The sequence below is a fragment of the Macaca nemestrina genome, chromosome 12, assembly GCF_043159975.1.
Source record: "Macaca nemestrina isolate mMacNem1 chromosome 12, mMacNem.hap1, whole genome shotgun sequence".
Lineage (NCBI taxonomy): Eukaryota > Metazoa > Chordata > Mammalia > Primates > Cercopithecidae > Macaca > Macaca nemestrina.
This window is the reverse complement of record NC_092136.1, coordinates 18462962-18476520: the sequence shown is the minus strand read 5'-3', so window position 1 is coordinate 18476520 and position 13559 is coordinate 18462962. Positions and strand designations below refer to the sequence as shown.

General features: G+C 57.2%; 1 protein-coding gene across 1 annotated transcript; it reads right to left on the bottom strand.

The window, feature by feature from the left end:
* Positions 1-263: 263 nt before the first annotated feature.
* On the bottom strand, positions 264-5950 carry LOC105471675 (protein kinase C and casein kinase substrate in neurons 3). The gene is made up of 9 exons (XM_011724331.3): positions 5866-5950; positions 5595-5751; positions 3192-3427; positions 2926-3081; positions 2153-2328; positions 1902-2022; positions 1637-1773; positions 1113-1234; positions 264-791 (listed from the first exon to the last, which is right to left on the bottom strand). The coding sequence occupies exons 1-9, from the start codon at positions 5917-5919 to the stop codon at positions 676-678; spliced, it is 1275 nt and encodes a 424-aa protein (XP_011722633.1). The 5' UTR covers positions 5920-5950; the 3' UTR covers positions 264-675.
* Positions 5951-13559: the final 7609 nt, after the last annotated feature.

Here is a 13559-nt window from a genome sequence, read left to right as displayed (position 1 = left end):
CCAAGTGCTCCTCTTCCCTCCGGCCTGAACGGGCAGACGTACTGGCCGGCCTCTCGCCCAGCCTCCAGCCGTTCTCGGCTCACAGCAAGCCTGACAGCGAGTCCCCTCCACCCCAGATTAGGATCTCAAAACTCCAGAGCAGGTACCAAGCAGGCAAACCCTTTTCCAACCCCGGCTCCATAACAGACGCTAGGCCTCTCTCTAGATGCCTTCTGGAGGCCTGGCAAGGGTGTCCTATCAAAAAAATGCACATGAGCCCGACAGTGGTTTTTTTGTTTTTGTTTTGTGTGTGTGTGTGTGTCAAGTTTTAATACACGCTAGAACAAGCCACAAAAGAGGGTGCTGCTAGGCCGGAACTACACTCACCCCAAGCCCACCTCAGGAACCCCAAAGCAGAGGTCAGGAACTGAGTTCACAGCTCCTGGGGAGGCCCAGGCACCGCTGAACCCTGTCACTTCTGACCTCCCATCTTGCCCTCAGCCTAGACTCATCCCTCCCTACCAGTTCCTTCCTAGACAAAGGCCCCTCCCCTCCCTGGGTCCCAGGACTTCCTCCCTCAAGGGACAGAGGAGCAGCAGGGGAGCGACGGTTCAGGGCCCGGAGGGTCTGGCTCTCCAGGAGAAGCTGGGCTCTCACCCAGGGTGGGTAAGCATCGCAGAAGGGCTGTCAGGACACTCAGGCGCCCACGCACTCCACGTAGTTGGCAGGGTACAGGCCAATGCGGCCACTCTGCAACTGGCCTTGGCACCAGCCCTGCTCGTCCTCCTCACTCATCTTCAGCAGCTCCTCCCCTGAGGGAAAGGGGATTGGTCACTGCTAGTGGCCCTGGCCCAGCCCATTCCTGCAACTGGGTCAAGGACTGAGGGGGATGGTGTGGTCCCAGAGCCCAGCTAGCAAAGACATGGCTCAGACAGAGGCAGGTCAAGGTCAGCAAGCTGCCCCACCCCAGACCCCGAATGCAGCCACCAGGCACCAGCTGTCTGGACCTGGAACAGCTGAAGGGCCAGAGGACTGGCCCTTAAGAAGTGAGTATTTGGCTTCCCTTTGTGACATCCCTGCTCAGGCGGGTAAAGCAGAGACCGACTGAAGCTAGGAAAGGGGTCCCAGGGTACCTGCTCGGAAGCTCAGCTCATCAGCTTCCTGGCCAGCATAGTCATAGAGTGCCCGCACCCGAACCCCGGTGGCAGCCTTCCGGGGACTCTCTTCATCTGACCACTCCTCATCCTGCCCTGTGCTGGAGAGGGCAGGCAAAGGGAGCAGCTCAGTGTGCAAGGAACACGGGGCTGGAGATCTCACCCAGGATCAGGGCAAAGGCCTCCCTACCCCCAGAGGCACCTGGGAGAGGCAGGTGAGGTGCTGAAAGGTTCTAGCTCTATCTCGCCATGCGGGACTGTGAGCAGAGGCAATTCCTGCCACACGCAGCTGATTTAAGGCATAAACGAGAGGGAATGTGGGAAATGCCTGGCAAATCTAAACCACTGTGAGAACCGGTATCATTACAACTAAGTAGGCCCTCAGGTCCCCGGCACCAGTTTTCAACCCATTTCAGGTGTGAAGGGAATGAAACCAAGGAGAAAGGAGTGGAGGGTGGGAGGCAGAGCTGTTTCTTTGCCACAGCCACGCTCCTGGCTCTCACCCTGGGGACCCCGGGGACTGGGGTGGGGGTGCGGTGCCATCTCTTGTGGGCACGATGCTGGTCAAGGTAACCTCATCAGGGCTCCGGCCACCCTTCTCTTTCCGACTGATTGTCCTCTGTGTGTCCAAGGACCACTCCTGTGGGGACAGTGCTTACAGTCAGGTGGGGCCATCCGGACCACCTTCGCTTACTTCACCCCTAGCCCTGGCCGAGCTGAGTGGGAGCCCATCCCACCTCCCAGCCCCACCCCGCCTGGAACACATGCCTCAAACTGTGGCCAGTTCATGGCCATGCCTGGCCCGTGGGTGCTGCGCCACCAGCGCAGATCCTCTTCGTCACTGGCTGCCTCGATGCCCTGGTGCAAGTCGCGGTGGAGTTCATGGAACCTATGGCCCAAGGCACACCCTCAGTCTAGGAAGTCTAGAACCTGCATCCCTCAGTCCCAGCCAGGGCCTAGGGGAGATGGAGGAGACCCAGTACTACCCCAGATCTCCACGCCCACTAGGCAGCCCATACTTCTCACTGCTGGAAAGGTCCAGGTGCTGGTGTAAGGTGAGCAGCATGTCCTTGAAGAAAAGAAGCCGCTGGCGCTCGGCGGCCTGGCAGGTCTCAAAGGCCTGCTCCATGTCTTCCATGTAGCGTGGAGTGTAGCGATGCAGCTCTGCCAGCGTCTGCTCATACTGAGCTTTTGTCTGGGTGGGAGAGGAGGTTCTGGTGAGGACCAGACCTTCTTCCACCCAGGACTCCACCAGTGTTTACCAGACACTGCCATGGGCTGCTAGACCCGGGGTTAGCCACTAGGGGCTATCAGTCCTAAGACCCAACTCCTGCCCTCAAGAACCCCAGCAGCCTAACAAGGGAGGTGACATCAGGTGCAGCGGATAAAAGAGTGTGGTGAAGACTGAAATGAGGTCAACCTACAGGAAAGGATGGGGGATATCAGAAAAGGCTTCCTGGAGGAGGTGGAAACTGCAGCATCTCAGGATGGTAAGGATTTGCATATGCAGAGCTGCAGGAAAGGACACCAGGCAGAGGGATACTGTGCAAGGAAAGAGCTGGAAGTTCTCAACTGCTGAAGTCATCCCAGTGCCTGAAACTCCATTTCTTTCCCTAGGTAAAGTATCACCTTTTGTCGGGTTCCTCCTTTAAATGATCATCTAGAGAGAGGGTGGCAGGTGAGGATTAGGGTAATAAGAGTGCTGGGGACTGGACAAGGTGTTCAAGGAGCAAGACTCATTCAGGAAGCCATGCCCTGGGCGGGAGCCAGGGCTGGTACCTGAGGCCCGTACCTTCTCGGCCTCCTTGGCACAGCGTTCCACCCGTTCCTGCAGTTTGCGCAGCTGCTCCTGGGAGACGGCGCTGTCTGCCTTCGCATGGCTCTCCCTTGTCTGGGCTGTCTTCTCGTCCTTCCGGGCTGCATGGTAGCTTTTCTTGGAAGCCTCAACCTGGCATGTATGGGGACCACGCTGGACCCTGGATGCCACACCCTGGCCCCCTCGATCCCTGGCAGATCAGGAAGGAACCTGCCTCGGATACCTCTCCCACCCAGCCTCACCTCCTTCAGCCTCTTCAGCCAGGGCTTCTGGGCCTTGCGGAAGCCGTCCTCAGCCGCCCGGCTCTCGCGGAAGCCACCCAGCACAGGCCGGTGGAAAGCCCCCCGCTGCCAGGCGCGCACCCGCTCACTGTCCTGCCCTTGCAGCTTCTCCCGAACCTCCAGGTGCAGGGCGCTCAGCCGCTCGGCCGCCGTGAAAAAGGCATGCCAGGCCTTCTCCAGTGTGCCATACTGGGGGCCTGCAGGGAAGGACAGGGCTTGGGCCAGTCCTGGGTACCACCCAAAATAAGCCCAGCCCCTCTCACTGGGTACGAGGCATGGAGGCATAGGGTGCAAAGGTGAATGACAACCCTGTCAGCTGGGCTTATTGAATGCAGACCGTGTGCCTTATCTCACTGAATCCTTGTCTGAGCCACCACCGTGAGGACAGTGACATTGCCAACATTGAACAGGCAAAACACTGAGGCCCAGAGAAGTGAACTCGCTCAAAGCATTATGGCTACAAGAGGAGCTGAGGGCTGGGTGCAGTGGCTCACGCCTGTAATCCCAGCACTTTGGGAGGCCGAGGCAGGCGGATCACGAAGTCAGGAGATTGACACCATCCTAGCTAACACGGTGAAGCCCCATCTCTACTAAAACTACAAAAAATTAGCCGGGCGTGGTGGCACGCGCCTGTAGTCCCAGCTACTTGGGAGGCTGAGGCAGGAAAATTACTTGAACCCGAAAGGGGGAGGTTGCAGTGAGCTGAGATCACGCCAGCCTGGGCGACAGAGCAAGACTCCATCTCAAAAAAAAACAGAGGAGCTGAGATGCAAACCCATCTGTTGCATAAACACTACACTCCATTGCCTCAAAGGAAGAGCCTGTGCGTGCCCTCGAGGAAGACAGCTTGTTGCAGGGGGGAAGGATCCATGCTCCCAGTCAGAGGGCCTGGGCTCAACCTTCAGCACTTCCTAGCTGTGTGCCTTTAGGCAAGTCCCTTAGCCTCTCTGAACTTCCAGTTCCTCCTCTAGAAAATGCATAAAACAGGCCGGGTGCAGTGGCTCACACCTGTAATTCCAGCACTTTGGGAGGCCGAGGCAGGCGGATCACGAAGTCAGGAGATTGACACCATCCTAGCTAACACGGTGAAGCCCCATCTCTACTAAAACTACAAAAAATTAGCCGGGCGTGGTGGCACGCGCCTGTAGTCCCAGCTACTTGGGAGGCTGAGGCAGGAAAATTACTTGAACCCGAAAGGGGGAGGTTGCAGTGAGCTGAGATCACGCCAGCCTGGGCGACAGAGCAAGACTCCATCTCAAAAAAAAAAAAAAAAAAAAAAAAAAAAAAAAAAACAAAACAGAGGAGCTGAGATTCAAACCCATCTGTTGCATAAACACTACACTCCATTGCCTCAAAGGAAGAGCCTGTGTGTGCCCTCGAGGAAGACAGCTTGTTGCACGGTGGAAGGATCCATGCTCCCAGTCAGAGGGCCTGGGCTCAACCTTCAGCACTTCCTAGCTGTGTGCCTTTAGGCAAGTCCCTTAGCCTCTCTGAACTTCCAGTTCCTCCTCTAGAAAATGCATAAAACAGGCCGGGTGCAGTGGCTCACACCTGTAATTCCAGCACTTTGGGAGGCCAAGGAGAGAGGATCACTGGAGCCCAGGGGTTCAAAACCAGTCTGAGCAACATAGCAAAACCCCATCTCTACAAAAAATACAAAAATGAGCCAAGTGTGGTCCATGCCTGTGGTCCCAGCTATTCAGGAGGCTGAGGTGGGAGGATCGCTTGTGCCTGGGAGATGGAGTTTGCAGTGATCCATGATTGTACCACTGCACTCCAGCCTGGGTGACAGAGTGAGACCCTGTCTCAAAAAGAAATAAATAATTAAGAAAGGAAAGAAAGTCAGACGCAGTGGCTCACACCTGTAATCCCAGTACTCTGGGAGGCTGAGGTGGGTGGATCACCTGAGGTCAGGAGTTTGAGACCAGCCTGGCCAACATGGTAAAACCCCGTCTTTACTAAAAATACAAAAATAGCCAGGCATGGTGGCGGGTGCCTATAATCCCAGCTACTTGGGAGGCTAAAGCAGGAGAACCACTTGAGAGGCGGAGGTTGCAGTGAGCCAGCATCGTGTCACTGCACTCCAGCCTGGGCAACAATAGCAAAACGTCTCAAAAAAGAAAGGAAAGAAAATGGGTAAAACAGAACCATCTCTGCAGGGTTGTTGGAACTATCAAAGTAACTCATGAGCAGCCTTTGTAAACTCTTTAATACCAGAGCCGTGAGGATGACCAGGAGGATCTTCCCTTTCTAAGGGAGGGTAGACATGGAGGCCTCAAACTTCCCACAACACGTGCAAAAAAGAAGCTGGCCCGACAGTCCTGCACTCAGCTGCCCTCTGCCCCCTGCGAGGGCCTGGCTCACCCTTCTCCACGGTCCCCCTCCACTTTCGGGCCCAGTCGGCCAACTGCTGGGCATAGGCCTTTTCGATGCGGGCACGCTCCTGGAAGCAGCTGACCAGGTCCCCGCACAGCCGGTGCCCGTCCTCCACCCGCTGCACCGTGCGCCTGTAGTTGCCAGCCTGGGCATACAGGAGAAGGGCACTGTCACCAGGGAAAAGCCTCCTTTTGGGCTGGGGCTGTCAGTTGGGCTCCTCCCCTAGACAAGGAGCTGAGCCCAGGACCCAGCTGCTCACCTCCCAGAAACTGCCCCCTAAGGCCTCCCCTCCAGCGTCCTCTTCTGGAGCCATGGTGTCCCCGCAGCACGGAATGGTGGCGGATTTGGGGCTGTGGAGGGCAGAGGGGTAAGTGGGAAAGCTGGACATACGTTTTTGGGGATAGGAAAAGACCCTCTGTATACCTGGGCCTCACCCCACCGCCTTCCCCACCACCCAAGGAGCCGTCAGAGCTAGGACTTAGCAGGCAGGGCGCTGAAGACCCTAAGAAGGGCCAGGATGGGTGAGGATGGAGTCTCAAAGCTCTTCCTCTCGCTGCTCTGCCCTTCCCCTCCTGCCCCCCACATACCTGGGGCCTAGAGATCACTTCAGGGACCTGGGTGTCCGACTTTCAATGCTGCCACCGTGACTCTGCCTTGAAGGAGAGCAGAGTGAGGGTGAGGGTGGGGACCTAGAGCGTCCAGGGCGGTGCCCATCACCCCCGATATAGCAACTGCTGTCAGAAGCGCCAGATTCCAGGGAGGAGAATGCCAGACGGGTCACACGATCCAGCCAGGGATTAAATGGCAGGCGGGGGTGGGCGGTGGGCAGAGGGCCCCACTCCCCCAACTGCGGATGAGAGAAGACTCCTGCCCAGGCCAGGGCCTCTGTTGCCTTCCCTTGAGTGACAAGATGACCCCATTACCCAAGAGGCCAAGTCAGAGGGTGCCTGGCCACATCCCAGTAGCTCCCTGTACTGAGGAGGGCACGAAGGGAGCCAAGAGGCCTGGCTTCTGTCTTGGCCAGGAAGCCTGAACAAGTATGTGTAACTGTCTCCTCCTAAGGAGGCCCCAGCTCCCTCTAAGATGGAACTCCTCTGTATGCTCAGCTGCCATGCCAGGGCTGGTGTGAAACCCAAACCAAGCAACGCACCAGAAATACGAGGGGCCCTGCAGTCACACGAAGATACGCATCTCAGTCCACACATCCATTGAGGGCCTACAGGACTCCATGGGGAACACACAACCCAGGCCCACCCTCCAAAGGCCTGGCGTCCAGGGCAGCGTGGAGAAGTGAGAAGCGATGGCCAGCTATAAGAATGTTCCCCAGACTGGGTGTGGTGGCTGATGCCTGTAATCTCAGCACTTTGGGAGACTGAGGTGGGTGGATGACCTGAGGTCAGGAGTTTGAGACCAGCTTGGCCAACATGGAGAAACCTCGTCTCTACTAAAAATAGAAAAATTAGCCAGGCATGGTGGCAGGCACCTGTAGTCCCAGCTACTGAGGAAGCTGAGGCATGAGAATCACTTGAACCTAGGAGGTGGAGGTTGCAGTGTGCTGAGATTGCACCATTGCCTGGGCAACAGAGTGAGACTGTCTTAAAAAAAAAAAAGTTCCCTAGAATTGCAGGGGCGGGAAGGCCAATTCCAACCCCAGAGCCACAGCCCCAGGGACTCAAGGACACAGTGGCATGTGGCTGCTCCCCGCCTGCCTCTGGGCAGGGTCTCAGCTGTCCCCAACACTGACTGACTCACAGACCCTAGAAGGAAATCACTTCCTCTCTGAGCAAGCCCAAGGGACATAGCCAGACCCAGGAGGACAGTGTGTGCCCTTTGTCCCCAAAGCAGGGTGCTGTCACAGAGCTTCCTCCAAACTCATGCACCTCTGCTCCTCCTTCAAACCTCCAATTAAGGCATCTTCTCCTCAATCACTTCCCCTGTTCCTCTGTCCTTGCTCCCATAGCCCCGGGTGACCCTTCAGCCAGGGCGTATAATCCATGGAGTTGTGGCTGACAGGACAGTGTCTGTCTTCAGTCACCGACAGAGGCTTCCGGGATTCTCATTTGTGTGTCCCCACAAGCTGGAATCAGCAATAATTAGTTAAGTGAGAAAACAGGTGATGTCCACCTGGAGCGCAGGAAACACACCGGCTCCAACAGCTGTGGGAACACTTGGTGCAGGTGGGCTTCCCCTCTGCTAACAGGAGGCAGAGCTGGGGCTCCGCGGAGACCCAGGCAATGGAGATGCCCACCAGGGGCCTCACGAGCTCGTCACTTGGTTCCCTCTGGAATCTGTCCTGCCTGTCCAGAGAGGGCCTGACAGGGCGATGGAGAGAAAGAGAGCTGCCGCCATGAATCACAGGGCTCTGGAGCCTGCCCCAGTCCAGCCTCAGGAGCCTGGGGCCCCTTGCCTGTTCCAGCCTCCGAGTTCCCTGCTCCCCAGAGAGCTGCCCCCCACCCCTTCCCTCTCTCTGGCCCCAGAACAGAGCAAGCTGTGTGTACTGGGCTGGCACAGCTCCCTCCGGCCTCCCAGAGCAAACACAGGCCCAAGCCCCGGGTGCAGCCAGGCCCCACAGCCGCAGCCTGACCTCTCTGTGGTGGGGGGGAGGCTTGCACCTTGGCCCCTGTTGAGGAGGTTGGCACCCTGTGCCTCCTGAGCTCAGCAGAGACCCAAATCAGTCCCCACCACAGGCAAGAGCTCAGAAAGCAGGTAATGCAATCTTCCCAGCCCCGGGAGCCAGCACGCTCGGCTCCAAGAGGTCTTCGTGGGCTTGGCAGGTTCTCCTTGCAGCCGCACCGGCCAAGGTAGGGAGTCCCTGGTTCAGGGAAGACCCCCTCTCCCTACCTGAGGCCTGAAGGTACCCGGCCCCAGACCAGCCCTAACCCCTTCCAGAAGCTGGGGGCTTGCCCCTGGTAGGGAGCTCAGCCATTCTGCCCGGCCCATCCCTGGGACCTGAGTCACAGGCTGCGCCCTAGGGCTTCTTCCCCTGGCGGCCCCTCCCGGTGCGCCCGCAGCCCTGGGATTTCAGGACAGAGCCGGGGGGCGGGGTCAGTCGGCTGGTCCGGAGAGGGGCAGCGAGGTTAGAGGGGCTGGAACCAGAAGCCAGAGCTAGCCAGGAGGTCAGGAGGCTGCGGGAGGGGGTGGCGCAGCCAAAGGGGGAGGAGGCAGGGCCAGGGAGGGGCATAACAAAGGGGCACTTTTGGAAACCCGACCTGCCGGCCGGGGTGCCTTCTCCCAGATGACGCACTCTGAACCCCAGCCTTCACTCCAGAGCTCGGCGCCCAGGGGCTACGCGCCTCTGGCCTCAACCCTTATAGACCGCGCCCCTCGACAGGACCCCTTGCCGCCCGGAGCTGCATAACTCGGAGCCCGTGGAGCCACGCGGAGCGGCAGGGCCAGGCCTAGCCACCGAAGCTCTAGGACTTCTTGGCCAAACTTGTTGAACTTGGTCTCGGCGGGGGTGGGGCCACCGATCACTGCCAAGGGGAGGGGACACCCCCTGCCCGGGCCGGCCTCGCCGTGGGCTCCAGATGGTGGCCCCGGGCAGCGGACCCAGGAATCGGGGCTCGCAGCAGAGGGCGAGGGGTCGCCAGGGAGCGAGGACCCTCTGGGGCCCCGGGGCGTGCGGGAGGCGAGCGGATGGGGGCCCTCGAGGGGACCCTGGAGACGGCTCAGCCCTCCAGCGACTGCGCCCCCTCCCCCAGGCGGCCTGCGGAATTGCGGAGCCCGCGGCGCCGCAGATGGGACGGCCCCTCGGCGCGGCTACGGCCCTTCCCGTCGGCACGCAGAGCGGGGTGGCCGGGGGCTCCCTGGGCGGGAGTCGGCTCCATTGCAAACTTCAGAAGCCGGAGCAGGACAGGGCGGGCTCGAGCCACTGCACCCGCCGCCGCGTCCCGGCGCGTCCCCTCCAGGGCACTCACCGCGTCCTCCCTGGGCTCCTCGGCGGGTGGGGGTCCGGCCACGCTCCGGCCCGAGTCCTGCCGCTCCCGGGCCCGCGCCGCAGCCTCCCGGAGCGCGCCGGGCCCTCCCCCGGGAAGCCCAGCCCCCGCCCCCGGCCCCGCCCTCTCCTGGCCGCCGCTGCCCCAACCCCACGCGGCTGGGCGGCGGGACTGCGGCGCTGCAGGGGCAGCGGGGCTGCGGGGCTGCGGGGCTGCAGGGGCTGCGGGGCTGCAGGCATCGCGGCGACCCGCGGCTCTTGGGGTGCGGGCGGAGGTTTCTCTGCTCCGCCCGTGTGCGGAGTGCCTGGGCGGGCTCCCCAGGGTTGCACCCCGGTGCTGCAGGGAGCCCGATTTCGGCTTTACCCCTCCCCGACCGTTGCAGAGGCTGGGAGACCCGAGGGAGCAAGGAGGGACCGGGCCGGCACGGGCAGCCTTGGAGCGGGGCCGGGGGCTGCACTGCCTCACATTTTTTGCTGAGCACAGCCTGTTTAGAAATTGGCTCAGGCGAGCCTCACAACCACCCCTTGTAAGCATTAGGATTCCCACCATACAGATGCAAAAACTGAGGCTGGGAGGCTTTTCAGAGGTTTGCCCAAGATTTCCCTTTAGTCGGGCAGGGCTGGGACTCCAGAACCGTGCCCTACCCTGTACAGCTGCCCTGCTAATCTGGGGCGCCTTCTAAGGCCTGAGACGAACACGCGGTGGGGGTGGGACAAAAAGGCGTAAGCTCCTCCCCCTCCGTTTTCTTATTTCCAGATTTTTGTACCACGATTCATTCTTAAATCCCTTCGCCCCCCTTTATCAGTCTGGTACATTTTTCCGTATCGCCACGATCCCACTCCACGCTAAATAAATCCCTTCTCCCTCCCCTCTTCCCCCTGGGGGGAGATTTTGCAGAGCGGCCCCGTCTGTTATTTATATCCATTGGAGCGGTCCAAGAATGTTCGAAGCTGACCTAATCGTCACCTGCTCGGCCTCTCCGCCCCTCCCGCTCTCTCCTGGGCCCGGTGACCCAGCGGCGGTGCCCTGAGCGTTGGAGACTAGGGGGAGCGCGGGCCAAAGGGGTCGAACGCCCGGGGCGCAGAGGGTCGGAGAGCCCCGGCACTCTGGGAGGCGTGCTCCCCCAGGGACGCGGCGCTGAGCTCTCGCAAGCTGAGGCGCCTCGCTGAGCTCTCTGAAGCTCCCACTATTCCTCCCACCGCCAGCTCCCTGAAGAGTGTGAGTGCGTGCGCGCGGAGTTTTAAAAGGCAACTTTAAAAATAGCAAAATTATGTTGTTTCTAAATCCAGGAGGAATCGCTGACGCGTTCTTTACGCAGATGAATCCGCTCACAAAATGGAAAAGGGGCCTGGAGAAAACGAATGGGGGTAATTTTGCCCGCGGAGGGCTCACTTGCTGGGCAGTGCTGATGGAAGGGTAAAGCTGCCTCCCCAAGACACCTGTGGGGCACCCAAGGCGCGCCACCTTTGGCCTGAGGATTCTGGCCGTGCTTGGTAAAATCATACCTGAGTAGTGAATCTGAAACCTGGGATGTGGTTTCTGAAACCAGTTTCAACACCCACTCTCTCTTAGGGCTTGGACAAGTCTTCTCTCCTTATCTCTATTTCTACCTCTGTAAAACATGACAGGTGACCCGGATGACCTTCCACTGAGCCATGAGCCCCAGCTAATTAATGATTGTAAAAATAACTGCAGATCAGAGGAGCTGGGAAAATGGCAAATGACAGCCACAGGGTTTTGTATTCTTTAAAATCAGTTAACATCCCACCTAGCGCCTGAAGGCCTTTAGGCACCTAGACCGAAGTGTGAAAACACAAGAATGAAATTAATTACAGGAGTCACCTATTAAAACCTCATTAAAAATAAAGTTGGCAGCCACGCTGTGGGATCTGGGAAAGTCAGGCCATAGAGAGACTCAGAAAACAGGGCTGTTCATTAGACCACAAGGAGAAGGGGATGTGGACTGGAAAACATCTGGCTTCCCTTGGGCTCAAGTCTGGGAGCAGAAAGCAGAAATGTTGTGGATGATCTTAATTGCCCCTAAGGTACTGTAGGGGGGAAGAAAACAACAAAATAAAACCCAGATATAGGGGGCTGCTTCTAAGGCGAAAGCAGACAGACATGCCCTTGGAAAGCCAGCTCCCAGCTAATGCTACCCCCAGGGCTCCGATTCTGTGTTCTATGGCCAGAGCCCTTAACATCCACACTGCTCCATCAGTGCTGTCCTCAAGCCAGAATTCAAGATGAGATGTCAGTAGATAGAGGGCTGCATAAAGACAGAAATCTGGCCGGGAGCAGTGGTGGCCCATGCCTGTAATCCCAGCACTTTGGGAGGCTGAGGCGGGTGGATCACTTGAGGTCAGGAGTTCGAGACCAGCCTGACCAACATGCTGAAACTCTGTCTCTACTAAAAACACAAAAATTACCTGGCCATGGTGGCGGGTGCCTGTAATCCCAGCTACTAGGGAGGCTGAGGCAGGAGAATCGCTTGAACCTGGGAGGTGGAGGTTGCAGTGAGCCGAGATCGTGCCATTGCACTCCAGAACTGGGCTACAAGAACAAAACTCCATCTCAAAGAAAAAAAAGAAAAAAATGACAGAAATCTAAAGCTGGGTGCGGTGGCTCACGCCTGTAATGGCAGCACTTTGTGAGGCCGAGGCAGGTGGATCACCTGAGGTCAGGAGTTCAAGACCAGCCTGGCCAATATGGTGAAACCCCATTTCTACTAAAAACACAAAAAAACTAGCTGGCGTGGTGGCAGACGCCTGTAGTCCTAGCTACTTGGGAGGCTGAGACAGGAGAATTGCTTGAACCCAGGAAAGGCTGAGGTTGCAGAGAGCTGAGATTGCGCCACTGCACTCCAGCCTGGGCGAAGGAGACTTTCTCTCAAAAAAAAAAAAAAAAAAAAGACAAATCTAGCAAGGCACTTGGCTCAGGGTACCAATGGGCAGATTGGTCCATTGCCAAATATCGCTCCACTCACAGACTCACCTTGAGTTTCTGGAATGTCCTAACCACTGTGCCTTCATTTGTTTGTTTATGCATTCATTCATCCAGCCAAGAAAACACTTGAATTTTTACTCCATGCTAAGCTCTATGCTAGAAATGTTGGGGGTACAAAGTTAAATAAGGCAGAGTCCAAGTGTACAGCAATGATGCAATGCAGATAGAAGTATTGAGGCAAAACAGGCAGAAGGGATGGCCTTTCACAGGACATGACACTGATAGGTCTTGATGAGTAGGAATTAGTCATGTGGACAGGCATTCTAGGCAGGAGCTTCAGGGTGTGCCAAGCCCCAGGGGCGTTACCATATGACTTTGTGACCTAGCAATTCTACTTTTCGGTATTTACCCTGGAAGAACATGTACAAATGCAGAAAGAGGCACAAGGATGTTTGCATATAGTACTGTTTGCAACAGGGGTGAACTAAAAACAAATGTTCATCATGAAGGCAATAGTTGAATAACCTAAAGTTCATTCATGCTGTGGATTACTCTGCAAAAACTCAAGAACAAGCTAGAGGCAGGAGTTGGAGACCAGCCTGGCCAACAAAGTGAAACCCCTTCTCTACTAAAAATACAAAAATTAGCCAGGCGTGGTGACGTGTGCCTTTAGTCTCAGCTACTTGGGAAGCTGAGACAGGAGAATCGCTTGAACCCAGGAGGCAGAGGTTACAGTGAGCTGAGATTGCGCCATTGCACTCCAGTCTGGGCAACAAGAGCGAAACTCCATCTCAAACAAAAACAAACCAAAAAAAAAAAGAAAAAAGAAAAAAGAAAGAACAAGGTAAAGAGAGAGGTATACTTTTTTTTTTTTTTTTTTGGAGACGGAGTCTTGCTCTGTCACCCAGGCTGGAGTGTAATGGCGTGATCTCAGCTCACTGCAACCTCCACCTCCCAGGTTCAAGTGATTCTCCTGCCTCAGCCTCCTGAGTAGCTGGGATTACAGGCATGTGCCACCACGCCCAGCTAATTTTTGTATTTTTAGGAGAGACGGGGTTTCAGCATGTTAGTCAGA